The sequence below is a fragment of the Lepisma saccharinum genome, chromosome 21, assembly GCF_977018435.1.
Source record: "Lepisma saccharinum chromosome 21, izLepSacc3.1, whole genome shotgun sequence".
NCBI lineage: Eukaryota > Metazoa > Arthropoda > Insecta > Zygentoma > Lepismatidae > Lepisma > Lepisma saccharinum.
The window spans coordinates 20024551-20041026 of record NC_139249.1 but is presented as its reverse complement, the minus strand read 5'-3'; the positions used below and the strand labels follow the sequence as shown (position 1 = coordinate 20041026).

The 16476-nt window shown below is 39.1% G+C and overlaps 1 protein-coding gene across 2 annotated transcripts in view; it reads left to right on the top strand.

Annotated features, from left to right (window-relative positions):
- Positions 1 to 16476, top strand: part of CCAP (Crustacean cardioactive peptide) — a 174784-nt gene that overhangs the window by 142842 nt on the left and 15466 nt on the right. For both annotated transcript variants that reach the window (XM_083143348.1, XM_083143349.1), the window contains exons 3-5: positions 531 to 600; positions 2157 to 2317; positions 5189 to 5281. In XM_083143348.1, the coding sequence (XP_082999474.1) occupies positions 531 to 600; positions 2157 to 2317; positions 5189 to 5281 (324 nt within the window). The remainder of the gene's footprint in view (positions 1 to 530; positions 601 to 2156; positions 2318 to 5188; positions 5282 to 16476) is intronic.

The window sequence follows — 16476 nt, the reverse complement described above, 5'->3', positions numbered from 1 at the left end:
ATTGTCTTCGTTATGAATATTACTCCGCTAAAAAAAGTTAAATTGGAAGATTCCTGCGGTCTGTTTTCAGAGGAATATATGAGGAATTCTGTGACCTTGTAAATTTTCTTCCATGAAAGGGAAATAATTACAGGATTCTGTCAACTTTTGAAAAAAAAAAAATATCGGATCGGTAAAATTATCGGTAAATAAACCGATATGCCGATATACCGATATGCTTATATCGGCCGATAGCGGTAGAGTACCGATTAATCGGTCCCATCGCTACAATATTGTAAATTTTGTTAACGCCTGTCTGCTATGCAACCTGCACAACAGTACACTTCTTTGGGTTGCATACAAACCAGGCGTTTCCCGTACATGTTATGGAGCAGCAGCCTGGAGAAAAAATGTTCCTGTGAAATCATTTTAGCGTGTTTAAATAATACCGTAATCATGGTTAATTTCTCCTGGTTGAATGTTTTGTTTAAGGCTATAATGTGTGATAATTGGTTTGCTAATTTCAATGTTTACATTTTTTTTCTTTACAGGACGTAGGAGATGTGGACTATCCCATGGTAGACCCTAAGAAGAAGCGACCTTTCTGCAACGCTTTCACAGGTATTCCTATCTATTTGTGTGTGTGTGTGTGTGTGTGTGTGTGTGTGTGTGTGTGTGTGTGTGTGTGTGTGTGTGTGTCATACATTCCACGAAAAGTGGTCCTACAATATGTAAATAACAAAATGAATTAATGTGGAAATTATTATCGATTTTACTTGCATTAATGTTTAGATGTTTATGAAAGCATATAATTTGCACATTTCACCAAAAAAAGGTACGTGCATCTGCAGCCTATTTGCTTCTGAGACAAATGAAGTCAAAATTTGCTACATTTTTTTAAAGCGTCACACACACGTAAAGCACTTTTGTTAATGCTTTTCATGCATTCAGTCTATGACACCATAGTTTTGTTCATTTGTTACCAGACACGATAAAGTACATCATAATTCTATGAAATCAGTTCATTACGAATATTTTAAACCAATGTTATGTCTTGAATGTTAAATTTTGCGTGTAATATGTCACACACGTAACGCTGGAATGCCCCATATGTATGTACAAACATAAATGTGTGTAATTCAGAATATAATAACATGTCTCTCTGTGCGAATTCAATCAAATGAGGGGTAAGAGCGAAACCAGGTAAATCAACCTTCGTCAAACTACAGAAAATTTCATTTTAACTGAAATACGTTACTGGGTACACAAATAAAAAGGTACAAAAAAACATATTCGACGAATGGGAGTTTCAAATGTAGTTTGAAACATGTTGTAAAGTAGAGCACATTATCAACATGGCATGATACGACACCAACACCTAGCTTTCGACAGAAAATTTACGTGGCTAGCGTTTTCTCCCTGCCCCTTCTAATGCTTTTTAATTACTTTAGATGAAGATATCTACTGGAAAGGAACATAACACGTTCCTCACTTTGGCATAAAGTGTGTACCGACTGTACAAAAATGACCTTCAACACTTCGATAATATGAAGTTAATAGATGTTTAACGAATGATTTACGTATTCGAATCTTTTAAAAAAATCTTGATTGTTCTTTTTATTGATTGGTTGGCTTTATTTTACTTCGCCTTTTGCGCCACTTGTGGCTAATTTGCGAAGATGGGGATGAGTGATGGTATGATTAAATTGATGAATAGACACTCATAAACATCCATGCCCAGGCCGGGAATCGAACCCGGGTCCCCTGGCGTGATGTGCTTGATTGTTCTTTTGTTTTGACATGGAGAGTATATTATTTTGTAACGCAACTTCTGCATAATGTGTGAGAGGAAACTATGTACAGTCAAGGCAAAAAAATGGGACACCTTGATCTGAAATACTCGCTTCCTTCCAACGCGTTATGTGTGTTGCCTAATTCTACGGCGCTTAAAGGATTTTAACAGCAAATTTTAAATGCCAACTTCTACCACCGCCGTAGAGTTAAGCAACCCACATGACGCCTGCAGGAAAGCGAGTTCTTAAGGATTTAAGTGTCCAAATTTTATTGCCAGTGACAGTACATGACAACTCTACACTAGCAGATAAATACTAAAACCGAGCGTATAATTTTCTTGCGCGTTAAGTAGACTAATAAGCCGTTATCTATGTTATTCGTAGGTTGTGGGAAGAAGAGATCCGACGAGTCCCTTGGCACCTTAGTGGAGTACAATTCAGAGCCGGCGGTGAGGGACCTCAGCAGGCAGATCATGGCGGAGGCGAAACTCTGGGAGGCCATACAGGAGGCACGACTCGAGCTGCTCAGAAGACGGCAGGAGGAGGTACTTTTTCCTATTCTCCATCCACCGGAAGAACGAAGTTAATGTAAACAAAAATCACGTGAATCGCAAGCAGTGATGTGCGTCTACGCGTAAACAATGATAGTCTACATTCTACACGTAGACTATTTTATACACGTGTTTTACGTAATCTATGTAAACTACATGGCGAAAGGTGATAACTTAGCAAAGGGCGCTGTGGAAGTAAAACAAAATTATACTGCGTATCAGTTGCTGCTGTGTGAGGAGAACTTTTCACAATCTTTCTTCCAAATTCGAACAATTTTTCACCTAAGAAGAAACCTAATATAGAAAATACTCTAATGTTTTATGGGAAAAAGACCACTCTTGCCTCACGACTGCCATCTGTTGTTGTTTTTTGCATACTATTTATCTTCTTCCATAGTTGATGATAGAAGAGAAGATATATATTTTTTTGTAAATAGGATTCTTTTAATTTCGTTAGGAACCAATATAGTTCAAAATGTCACTTTTTTTTCCATGAAACCCTTGAAAATTAATTTTAATGCATTTTAGATTGTCTACGTAGTCTATGTAAACCACAACCCAATGTAATCTAGGCGTAGATTACGTGTAGACAACGTGTGTAGACGTAAATTTATAGTCTACGGCACATCACTGATCGCAAGAAATAGTCTCCTTAGTATGTGTGTCTGGTTATTTTGCCCATGAATATATCGGTGGTAGCTGTACAACTCGGAATAGAATGTTCCGGAACTTTAATGGCATTATCATGTGATCAACATCCCTTCATATGTGTCACTAGAGCAACCAATAGAATTTCTCAGAAGCCACACGTATTTGTTTACATTGATTTCCTTCTTACTACGAATAGAGAATTGATCTATTAAGTTCTTCCAAGACGATTTTCTAACTCTGTAATTAAGAGGAATTGGGATTGCAAAGTCATTTTTTCTGGAGCCTTGAATACGATGATGCTAAGTAATACAATTAGGCACTTTCCGTTCAGTTGGAAACAGATCACATTGTCTTTATTATCAATATTTTGAACTTCTTATTGTAATTGTATGTTTTTTACGGTTCTAACTGAATTTTGCTCCTTCACTGTAGGTTTTGTCTCCATTGTCTATTGATTTGTTGTTTTACGCGTAAGTCCACGTTATGCACAGATAGGCTAATCGGGACTGGACCTACAGTTTAAAGTAGGATCCGAACCACAATGTGCCTCCACTAGGTATCGAATCCGTGACCCCTTGATTACAAGGCGACGACGTTACCACTACGCTATCGTGGAGGTCCGAATTATAGGTACAAAGTGACTTCATACACAAAAGATTCATTTTTTTTCTAAAATCCTAGCGCGACCTCTACTAGAGAAACTCGTATAAATGTACCCAGTTGCTTTCCGAATTTCATTTTTTTTAGCTAAACTGGCCCAGAGTGGGGTTAGGACCCTCTAACCTGCGCTATTTGGCCTGTCACTCCTGGCAAATCATCTGCTCAAGAAAGTCATGTGGTAAAACTCTACATACTACTCTACCCAGAAGAGCTAAACCGTCTGCCGCTGTAGTTGAATTTTTAACTCTAAGCGAAAGAAGGGGTCGTGGCGTGGGTGATGCAATCAGCTGCTTCCCATGTCCTTGCGTTTCCAAAATATGAAATCATGAAGGAAAGAAAACAGTACACAGCGAAGGAAGAGATATAGGGTCAAGTCCTGTAATACGGCCACGTACATTTTCTTACCACAATGCATGGTAAACTATAATCGGAAATACATTGAATTTAGGTGTAATATGAAAGACAATAGAGTAAGTAATAAATCAGGGAAAATGGTTTATGTTGAACTTTTTCTACACACACTAATATTAATATTTTTCACAAAAACAGTAAATTGGCCATTTTACAAAACAGTCCTTCAATATGGCCAAGATATTACATGTTATGTTCTCAATGAGTACTATTACACACGAAAATGTCCACATTTTCAGCATGTGCACATTCCTCGTGACACCAGTTCCCACAGCGAGTACAAGAAACTCATATTTCACCTCCATGATCATCGCTGTAAAACCTGTTACAGTAAGTGCAATGTGAATCGTTATCTCCATCTTTTTATTTTTGTTGGGTAACTTTTCCGAACCCTTTCTGCTTTCTGTTGCTCTTTTTCTTTAATTTATCCACTTTCTTCTCTGATATCTTCCTTATGTGGTCTGGTGACGTCAGGACCAGAAGCCTGGCCATTATACAAGACTATGTAAAAATACACAGTTCCGTTTGTGGCTCATAGATGGCAGCACCTGTTGCCTTCAGACAGTGCCTTTGTATACTACAATGAGCACATGTTACCGACACAGGACGCTCCCGATTGCAACACACATCTAACACTAATGCAACGTAAGAATACAAATCACCAAAAAAACAATATGGCTGTTCTTTACTCACCTTCAGACACAATTGTTTCATTAAAACACGCGTGCGGCTGAACAAAGCACGGAGCTCAACATTCACTGCCACAGGACGGCCGCCATAACTCTCACTAACAGTTCGGTAGTACCCGAACAGATGTCTCTTCCGTCGTCGAGGCACAGCAGTACGAAATATAATTTCTGGCCATTTTACAAGACTGGCCTTATTACAGGACTTGACCCTAATAGTTAACGTTGATGATTTTTTTTAGCAGCGAAGAAAGGAAGGAGAATTATAAATATGGCAACACAAAGGCACTCGGACACAAGTGAAAGAGAACATTTTTGTCTGCGGTGACTGCGAGAGGAGTAAAAAAATGAACAAATGACTGTCCACTTTAGTTCGCGAGTTGGCAGCAGTCTTTCTCTTCTTTGTACGTCAGTAGTGACTAAACACTGATTATATATCTCTCTCGGTCTCTTATAGGCTGATCGAGCAGTGCCAATTGGTCTGAGGAAAAAACGATCTTTCGGCGAAAGGACGCCAACACCAGTTTTAAACAAAGAGAAGAAAGCACAGGTAGGTAATAAAATTTCTATCAGAAACTTTATGTAGAGTTGGATCTCAATTTGGACGATTGCATTGTGCCGCTTTTAATGAGAGATTCCAACCTTACATTCCTAACAGAATTTTAGTGGTATGAATCTTAAATTTTAAAAAAATCTAACCTTCAATGAAGGGCTCGAGTGTAAATCATGGTGACAGTTTGGTCATTTCTGAGTTCATTAAGGAAAACATTATTAGAAGCTATACTGTAGATATATTTTTTTGTGTTGTGTTTACCAATTTGAGAAAGCTTAACTGAGTCCAATGCAAATTGTATGACATGGCAATTTCACTGGAAAATTGAAGGATGGCACATTTTACGAGGTAACTTAAAAATGACCAAAATGTCACTCATCACGGTTTACACCCGATCCCTTCAAATGTGATATGTTCGAATAGTGTTTTTGCTGTCAAATTTTGACTTTCACTATTTGCAAGAAATTATTATAAGAAAGTCGCAATTTAAGAAAGTTGCTAGTCGTTGCAAACGCTTGTTGAGAAGGTGGAAGGAGGCAGGGAATATCCAGGCAATAGTTCGTCAGTAGCCTTCTCTAGGTGTCGAGTGGTTCATTGCATCTGTGTGATCTTTCTTGTTTTAAGTGGTTCTTGAAGCTGTGGCGAATAAATGGGCGTGTTTGCTTTTAGAATGAGAAAGTATTCTGAGTACGCAAATCTTCACGATTTCCCCTATGTTGTTTTCAAAGTTAGTGTTTCTTAACGCCATTGATTTGCTGTGGAATTTTCGCTCTCCAAATAAACAGTAACGGTGGGGCTCGCTAACTTTTGTTTCAGTGTGTACTACAGAAGTTCAAGGCGCGGAGGAACCGTCTTCTGGTGCGCACGATGAAGCAACACTGTCGCCATAAGTGCCCTTAACTCGAGATCGCCAATAATCCGTTCCCACTGATGTGAAATACGGCGCCCTATTACCTACGTTGGCAACCCTGCCTGGCTATACTGATCGCAACTCTAACTGGCGGTTGGCCTTGACGGCTATTTCTGGCAAGTCCTGTCCCCCAATCATTTTCGGGGGCGTGTCGTCTGATGGGTGTCAACAAACTCAGTTGCGAAGTAAACGCAGAAGGGATCACATTGCTCTCCCGAAGCAACATTGCCAGTTATCTTTATATGACTGTGTGTCCACCTCTTTCCCGACCTGTGGGTGGTCTTTCCGGAAACTTCATCGTTCAGTACCGCGTGTGCAGTTGTACCATCAACCCCCGCTGCCCAATAAGACTTTTTCTCGCCTTACGGTACGTTTGGCAGCATTTGGTGGACCCAACGCTCGTTTGTTTCGTCCCGCGAACAACGTTCGGTAACTTGTGACTCGAAAATGCCCGATCTCAGCCGAAGAAAATTCAACTGATCGCTGATTCGCTGCTTCCCAGCAGCCAGTTGGAGTTGCGTTCAGTATAGTAAACTACAGACATGATGGGAGGGGCCTACACGGAACTCTACGCGAGCTGATATCATGGTAGAACCGTGCCTGGCATGGAGCATGTCAGCAGATCAGCGCTGGACACAGCGAGCTGGGTTAGACACACAATAACATTAAACAACAAGAATAAGAAGTCAAGAGAAGCAAGAAACGGCATTCATGGTACTTACCCTTCGGCTACCTTATTCCTATGATGACTGCTTCTCATCTGATTGGTTCTTGGAAGTCCCGACGTCTCCCAATGTATTCTAGATCTGCACAAATAGTCTAAGCTGTATCAGTTGCTTATAAGGGCTCTCCACAAACCATAACTGGTAGATATTGATTGATTGATTTGGTGTTTTAAGTCAACTTTATGTACAGTAAGGCTAATCGAGACCGGACCTACAGTTTAAAGTTGGATCGGAACCACTATGTGCCTCCACCGGGTTCGAACCCGGGACCCCTTGATTACAAGGCAACGACGCTACCACTGCGCCATCGTGAAGGTCCAAAACTGGTAGATATCGTTGGAACATTCTGACAGTAACAGAACCCCGTGGAATGTTGCTACAGTATCCGTAAAAAAAAACTTATTTTAACATTAAAATCACTACAAATAATTAAAAAATAATTTTAATGTGAAAAATTCTAACAATCGCGTAACACAATATGCTTTAAAATGAATGTTCATATACACAACGCTGAAAAAGCGAATCGTCTGTGTATATGTCCCTGGAAATTTATTTTATTTATTTATTTATTTATTTATTTATTGCAATTTCCAGTACAGCAGAAGCCATTTTAAACCGGAAAGACACTACAGTAAAACAGTACCCTAGTGTTAAAAAGAACACACGAAACAAGATAAAATAAAATAAACAAAATATAAACATAAGCAAGCCAAGACAGTACCAAGTTAAACAGATTACTTTCACAATGCATTACTTACGTACAATTTTTTTCTAAGTTGGTGATAAAAGACGAATATGAACTGAAAATATCTACTTGGTTTGATATGATATTGAATTGGTTCGGTAGCCTATGGAATAATGGACGTTGAATGAGTGAGAGTCTTGGAGTTGCAGTGTGGAAAGTCTCCTTGCTCCGTGTTTTATGTCTGGGCACTCTGAGGGAGAGTTCGTGGAGTGTGATGCTGCATCTTATGTTTCCATTAATGATCTTATGTAGTAATTTCATATGTGCAACATATCCACGTGATTCTGGAGTATTTACAAGCAGATCTCTCTTAGGCAGGTGTCTCAAGGCCGGCACTCTATATCGAACGATGGAGAGGAAAAAGCTGAGAAAACGCTCGATCTTGGAGGTATGAGAAGGGGCAGCCATGTTCCAGATGGGTGAACAGTATTCTAGAATTGGCATAGTTCGTTTCAAGTTACAAGAAAGTAAAAAGTTTGTTATTTTTATTATCGATTGATTGATTGATTTGATATATTTTACTTCGCCTTGCTGCCACTTTTGGCTAATCGCGAAGATGAAGACTAGGTATGATGGAATTGATGAAGGGACACTCACGAAACAAAACGCATGCGCATTAATATGAATTGAAATGCCTTATGTAGAATCAAATCGTGGTGCGTTGTCCAGTATGGGCTGTAAAAAACTATGGTATATCTTCTTCACGGCATAGGAAACCGTTATCGGCTTTTGCCAGCATGGAAATGCGCTGCGTTAACAATTATTCAGGTGGTTACTCTGGAATGTAGAACTTTTGAACAGGGGTAGGGAAAGGTACAAACTCCTCTGGGGGAGAGAGGGGGGTAACTTTTCTCTCATCGGCGTGTGGCGAGTAATGACTCGGTGTAATGCGTTTCGAAAACCAACCGCAGCCTCCAATTCTCCTCTCCATTAACCTGGGGCTCGTCTGCCAGAGATTGGAGGCGGAAGCCATTTGGGAACCGCCGACGCTTCAATTGGGTTACCAGTTGAATATCGCAGCGTCCGTTCCCCTGGACCAGGGCAAAGTCCGAATGCGAAGATATCTCCGAAACGGTTCCATTCGACGCGGCAATCTAATTATTACGTTCGCCATCGCGAGTTATATTTGCCAGGTCGCTAAATGAGAGGTAGTGTGTATCAAAGCGACGATGACTGGCAATGAGAGTACGTTTAAAAGTGGGAAAGTTTTTTTTTTTTTATGCGGCTGATCACGTGATTGCGGACCATGAAACGGCGGGAAACATTGGTGATACTGTCCATTACTTTCATACATATTAATGGTGCTTCTGAGGTAAAAACCCTTCCCCGGTTCTCAATGTAATTACATAGGAGAGAATTGATAAGACGATAATATGAATAAGTCTAAATCAATGTACGAAAATTTCAAAAAAAAATATCAATAATTTGAAATCATGACGTATATATATTGTCGAGACAAAATACGATACAAAATATGCTTCTTCTTTGATTTATCACCATCGCGAGCAATATTTTCCACACGACATCTCACTTAAAATCTTCTCGGCAATATTTCTTATTTTTGCTTTAATTCGCCTCCCGCTATATTTTTCACTGTGTATCCTTTCTGTAATATTTTTACATTAAACAGTCTCAGCACTAATCTAAATATTAAATCGCTTTGGCAATAATGTTAACATTAAATCGTCCCAACAGTATTTTTCACAGTGTATTGTTTCTGCAATATTTTCACATTAAATATACTCTGCAATAATTTAAACATTAAATAGTCTCAGCAATATTTTTAAAATAAAGTCGTTTAGACAATAATTCTAACATCAAATCGTTTCTGTAATATTTTTCGCATTAAATTACTTCTGCAATATTTTCACATTACATCTATTCGACAAAATTTTAACATGAAATTGTTTCGTCAATTCTTTTAACACTAAATCCTCTCGGCAATAATTTTGACATAAAATCACTCATGACAGCCTCCGTAGCAGAGTGGTTAGCACAGCACGCTACGACGCCAGGGATTCCAGGTTCGAATCCCGGTCTTGTGAGTGTTCCTTCATCAATTTCATCATATCATCACTCATCCTCATCTTATCGATTAGCCAAAAGTGGTAGAAATGCGAAGTAAAATAAGCCAAATCAATTCTATTTTGACATGAAATCATCTGAAACAATACTGACTTATTGGCATGTTGGGATTAAAATTGGTGAAATGGAATAAATAGGAAACACAATACGAATATCGTTTCAGAATTCCTTATAGCCTTGCACTTTTGTCCCTGTGGGTTCCGTTTTGGTCTAATAATACCTTTCTTACTACGTATAAGAACCAGAGGAACGTTATCTCCAAAAATGGGTCTAAAGCAGCCCATACATCTGCGTAAAAATACGTCATTAAATTTTGCACGCGACGTAGAAATCCGACAGTACTTGGGGAACTTCGGATGTTACGCACCGTAATTTCCTACGGCCCAAAAGTTTAGGTCTTAACTTTCCTGCGTATACGCGTGCGTAAAGGCGGCTGGGGATGAAAGGGGATGTTGGGACTGGATAGAAACCAGCGGAGATAATTGCCCTGCTCTTACCTCGGCCAAGGCTGAGCTATTGTGAATAACGATAATCCGCGAGTCATGCTTTGGGTTCCTGCTACGGGACGCGCGCAGGTTCGAGTCTACTGGGGGAAATGTAAAAACTTTTCTCTTGAGATTTCGGCCTGTGTATGGGACCGGTGACCATCGTGAGGAAATTGGAGAGTTACGAATGAGTAGGGTAACCCGGCCATAGAAAACCTACAACAACGACTGGGTGGTGGAAAGCTGATCACACGTCACATCGTAACTGGTGGCATGATCTCCCCCGCCTCTTGTGGAAGTGAGGCCGGCAGTCGGTAGGTAGACGCTGGCCCCCACAAGCTGTTACGCGACTGGTTATTGTTTTAAGAGTCGGACATATTCCTAAGAATACATTGGAGTACGTCCTCTGGTTCTCTCACAACGAAGAGATTTCCATGCGCCTTCCCACCATCAGACATATTACGTTTCAGTGTGTGTTTCATTTTCCTCTAATGAGAACAAAGGATTGGAAATCATGGTGAAGAGCTATTTTTAGATTGTGATATGAGTATTGAATATCCTAGAATCCACAAGTCCACGATTTTGGACTCCTTAAGGGATTGTAAGAGGGTGGAACTATATTAGTCAGAAGGTCGTGTATATCCTTTAGCTTCCTCGAAATCTATATTCTGTTCGTTACACGAGTGAGGGCTCGCATGAAGGTAACTTGCTTAATGATATGTGGTTTTTGATATCTTGTCCAGCGACCGTTCCTTGTTTAGAGTCAGTGGACTGAAATGAGAGAGAGTGAAATGCTATTGGTTTTCTCAAGAGTTACTGTACATGCCCTTGCCATTGCCTTTAGACTTTGTGAGGCCGGCGGCCGGTGAATCCTTTTTTTAGAGGTCTATGCCCCATTCCAACATTTTACTCGTAATTTACCTATCTTTTTTAGTAGTTGTATTGATACTACGGACAGCGCAACTTTTAAGTGTAGAAAAGGCGAGGCTATTTGATTGAACAATCAGATTTGCTTATACTTAAAACAAAGCCAAGAGAGGCCTATACCCCAATTTTTCAGGTGTGATATGCTCTGATTTTTAAGAAATTCTGAATTTCTAGTGTAGAAAAGGCGAGGGCTCAACAGATAGATTTACCCGTGCTTAAGACAAAGCCAAGAGGGGCCTATACCCCAATTCTTCCAGTGTGATATGCTCTTAATTTTAAGAATTTTGAATTCTAGTGTAGAAAGGGTGAAAGCCTCTCAGACAGATTTGCTTATACTTAAAATTATGCCATATGATCTTATTGCTTATAGTGTGTTTTTCTGTCAAAATCCCAGGAATTGAATTTTAGTGTAGCTCAGATTGATTCTGCCATGTATATTAATATAAAGCTTATAGTTACTGGGTTCTGAGGCCCAGTGGAGTGTGGTGCATGGTTTTTATTGCCTTGCAATCAGGAGGCCTCTGGGTTTGAGTCCTGATAAAATGTGAAGCCTCTCCTGATGGCAAAATGTTAATATTGTTGCTTTGTAAGCAAAAGGCTCGGGTTTGAGTCCTGATAAAATGCAAAGCCTCTCCTGATGGCAAAATGTTAATATTGTTGTCTTGTAAACAAGGGGCTCCGGGTTCGAGTCCTGATAGATTGAAATATATACAACTGCCCACACATAAGATATTCACTGCTAGCTGATAATACAGTTGAGGTTTGTATGTTGTACAACAGGATAATAGAACAAATATCTTCTAGAATTGCTCCGTGACTCTCTCATTTCTTACATCATAAACATATGATTTTTCACCTATGAGAATAACACTACAAATGGTGTCATCAGGTAATGCCTCATGGAATTCACAGATAATTTTAATGTTTGTCCTGTCATTAACCACAACCTGTTTTCTTTTTGAAGTGTTGATTACAAACATGGGTCTCTGTGTCTTGAATTCATCTGGTGAATAATACATGTCAGTACTGCCTGTAGTGACTCTCTTGAAAGCCGAAAATGCCTCATATAATTTAAGAAAATCATCCTTGGACATGTCTAAATTATAATTTTCTCTAGGAAATACCTCATTTCTGCCATTTTTAAGATATATGTTCTTGATGTTGCAGTTATCAAATCTACTTGAATTTTTTTCCTGATTGTTGTGTCTTCCAGTCTGAAACAGTACCACTACAAAATCAGGCATGTCGTATTGTATGCTGGAGAATGAATTTGTAGCATCAAATTCATAATATGTACCAGATGCGGGCTTCTGTACGCATTGATATGTATAAAATTGCAGAGGAATCTGTGGATTTTTTATTATATCAGCTTTGTATTTAAGAGCATAACTGGCCTCATATTCAACAACAGGGATTCTTAGCTCCATAGTCTGAATAATGCATTTGCCCTCATCAGGTAGGGTATTAGGCAGAGCTTCCCCTGTAGGGTTTAATGTACTGTACCTCATCAAAGCATTATTATCATTTGCAGCTCTTCTAAATGTAATTCTTAACCCCCCCTTCCACATAATTTCTTTGTAATCTGAGAAGAATCCTGGCAACAGGCGCATGGGGAACAGCACTGTGTGGCTCTTGGTTAATATCTTATCACCAGCCTCAAATCCACCTATTTTGTAGTATGGAGCCTCGGTCTTGGATAATTTTAGAGTGGCCAAAGCTGTAGAGGTAATGCCGGGATAATCTATTCTGTTTATAACAACGCCATGCTTTCTGATCTCAATTTCAGAGAACAGATGCGGCACAAAATTATCTACCAGTCTTATATTTGTATTTGCCGGATAATCTGTTCCATCCAGCTTTACAACATCAAATTTGATGTATAGATCTGCTCTGTGGGGGTGTATAAAGCCATCCCCTACATCAAGATCAACCTCAATCTCTGTGTTGGGTTGATTTAAATTTGCAAATGTCCTCCTGTTTGGAGGGAATGATTGTAGCTCATAACTCTCAATATTTTCCATTGTATGTATTTTTATTTAAATGTTAATCTCTATGATTGCAGTTGTTGTGGCTCCAGCAAAATCAACTAATTCCTCTTTTTCATTAGTGACCATCAACTCAATGTAATCTATTCTATTATGGCACACAGGAAAATATAATGTTGGGGATGGATTGTAGATGATGGGCTCCATGAATTCAGAATTAGGTTTGAATGTTGCAATGATGCCAGTTTGTTTGTGAGTGCCTATGCCATTTGATTTAGTGATCATACCCTCGGCCACATTACAGTGAATATTCAGAGTCTCTATGGCTAAGAATTTGGGTATATTCATAGCAGTGTGTTTGATGGCCGGTTCAAGTTTTGTGTTGTTCTCAAATCCTAACAGCTCTCCTATAGTACCCAGATGCACTGTTTCTGTAGCAGATACAATCTCTACTCTGTGAGTGACAGAATTTTGACTTAACACTACACCTCTGGGTAATTGAGCATTTAGAGTGGACAGATTATACTGCCCTGGAGTGATGACAATTTTTTGATCCCCTACTGCAATTGTGTTGTTGTGGTGTGTAATATTAGGGATCAAGTACATGCCGTAAAATGCTCTGAGAGCTATTGTTTTGGGATACACAATGTCATCATGCAATTTGAGTTTCAATATTGAATTTTGGCTGGTGAGATGGAATACCCCCATGATGTTTCAGATACCACAAGGCCTTTTGAAAATTTTCAATTGATGGTTTATTTATTTGAGACATATATCTGAGAACAGATAAACACAAATGTCCGCAATTAACATCTTTGAAGTTTTGAAGACGGGCATTATTGTAATAAAGATTAGCTGATTTTAGATATTTTACTAAATTTTCAGGTGGAACACCTCCAAATGAATCAAATACAAATGCCTCATTGTTTAAATATTTAAGATAACAGATCCAGTGAGTGCCCTGATTTTTGTACTCATCCAAATTAACAATGCCACACTCTTTGTTGAGTGGTTGTTCCGGTAAAGAATCAGACATGTACACACCTCTAAAATGTTTGATGCCCAGTGGCTTGATCAAAGCTTCAATATCTTGGTTTGTAAGCGGCTCTTGTTTTTTTTAAACTTACTCATGGCTCTCTTAACACCTTTGCCTTTTTTCTCCATTGCCAGGTTATGGCGCTTCTGCTCATCTAATTCTGCCCTATTTTTCTTGGCATCTATTACTGTTTTTGCTATGGCAGCTGATCCCCCGGCCAAGCTCCCAACAGCCCCGAGAGCAGCTAAGATGGCAGGGATGGTAAATATGAATCCCCCCACATGTGATTTTTTTCTTGATTGCTGTAATTTTTTTAATTGGGGGGTACTAAGCAACAATTTCATACCATGGCCCTTTGCAATACAAGAACTTTTTTTCTTGCGCTGCTTTTTGGTCAAGAGACTGTCAATAGTTTTAAGAGATTTGAGACCTGCATAAGGTATTTGATACATAACACCCTTGGCCTTCATTGTAGGTTTATTATATATATATTCACAGCCCCCACCCCAGTTTTTGTTTGGTACTCATAGCTATGGTGGTCCCCAATGCTGATATTCTCTCACTCAAAGAAGCATCTTTGCTTACAAATCTACCAAATGCAGCCTCTTCTAATTTCTTGTCTGCAACATGTCTCTTGTCAAGATCAGTATGTGTGTTGTATGCTATGTCATGGTCTCTACAAGCAGCATCTAGGGGATTTACACCAGGATCCCCTCTGTTTAATCTATTCTCCAATTTTGTGCCTGGACCACAATACTGATAGCCTGGAATATGTAGTTCAAATGGCAACTTGTTTATAATGCCATTAACCAGGCCCCGACCCTCAGAGACATTCCAAAATTTAGGGGGTAGAGTATTAATAATTTTTATGAGATATCCAATCCCCTTAGGGTCATTCACTATAAAATTAGACAATTTTGTGCTTATCATGTCCATAATTCCAACCTTTTCATTGTAAAAATTGTGGTTGCCAGCATTTTCCTCCCCAGCTATCACCAGCAACCTATCTACAAGTTTCCTGACATCATCAACCCACACAAATTCTTTAGGCAGGGTGTTGTATTGTTTGATTCCACTCCCTGTCTTGATCTGTGACCATATGGGCTTGATTAAATTATTGTATTTTGCTCCACTGCTCGACTTGACTCTTTTTTGTGTGGGATCATTGTTCTGGTATAGAGCATCTGATTTTATTAATATTTCTTTGTAATGTTCATAATCTTGATCTGTATAGCTGCCAGGCCTTTTCCTAGTCATCAGTTCCCACAATCCAGGTGTTCCGGGGTACTTAACAAAACCACCTTTTTCTCCGAGACGAGATTCTGAATAAACAATTATATCATCTCCCATAAATGTTACCCTGAAATTGCCAATTCTATGTATGATGCTACCATCAAGCTCTGTGTCAGCATATAAGCCAAAAACCTCATCTTTGTTGTCTTTAGGTGTGGTTAAATATTTTTGAGCAAGAAGACCCAATTCAATAGGATCCTGAGTAGCTTCAATTCTTCTAGGAGCAACAGGACTAGGTGTATGAATACTGGAAAGTGGGGTGAATGGATAATCTAATATGTTCCTTGCAGCTACAGGCACGAGCTCCGTGATCAAATCTTGATTTTGCTCTGTAACAGTTTTGATATTCTTACCTAAATTATTAATAGCATCAATTACAGGCTGTTCTGTTTGTTTGTGTTTTTCATAAATTCCACGGTTCTCTGATTTCCATCCCTTGAATCTTTTTACAAGATAATCTCTTAACTTAAGATCATCAATGACTGGTCGTTTCATGGTTGTTTATTTATGTCTCAACGTCTAGAAAATCGTTGATTTTATTTCTGTATTTTCCAGTATTGGGTGTTCTTGTCATATCAATTGTGACAAACCCATAACTGTCCTGGTTCCAGCACCTGCTGCAAAACTTGGAAAAATCATTGTAGCTCAGGTCCCCACCTACATATTCATCGTGTATGTGTTTGAGGTTGGTATGATCTTGATGAAACACACATATAAAATTGCTGTTGTCTCGGATCAGCTGCTTCGGTATTTTAGAAAAAGTCTGTGCCAGGTAGAAGCAATCAATGTTTTTGTGCCGCCCCTGTGTAAAGAAATTTCTAACCTTGTTTTGATTATCCAGTATAACATCATCAAACACAACAACAGAATTATCGAGACATTCATGGAGTGGCTTAACATCTGATTTAAAAGTGGCTATATCCAATCCATCATATAGCTTCATCAGCTGCTGATATTTTAATTGTTCCAAGCTCTTAGAGAAGATATACAAGTGCCTGTTT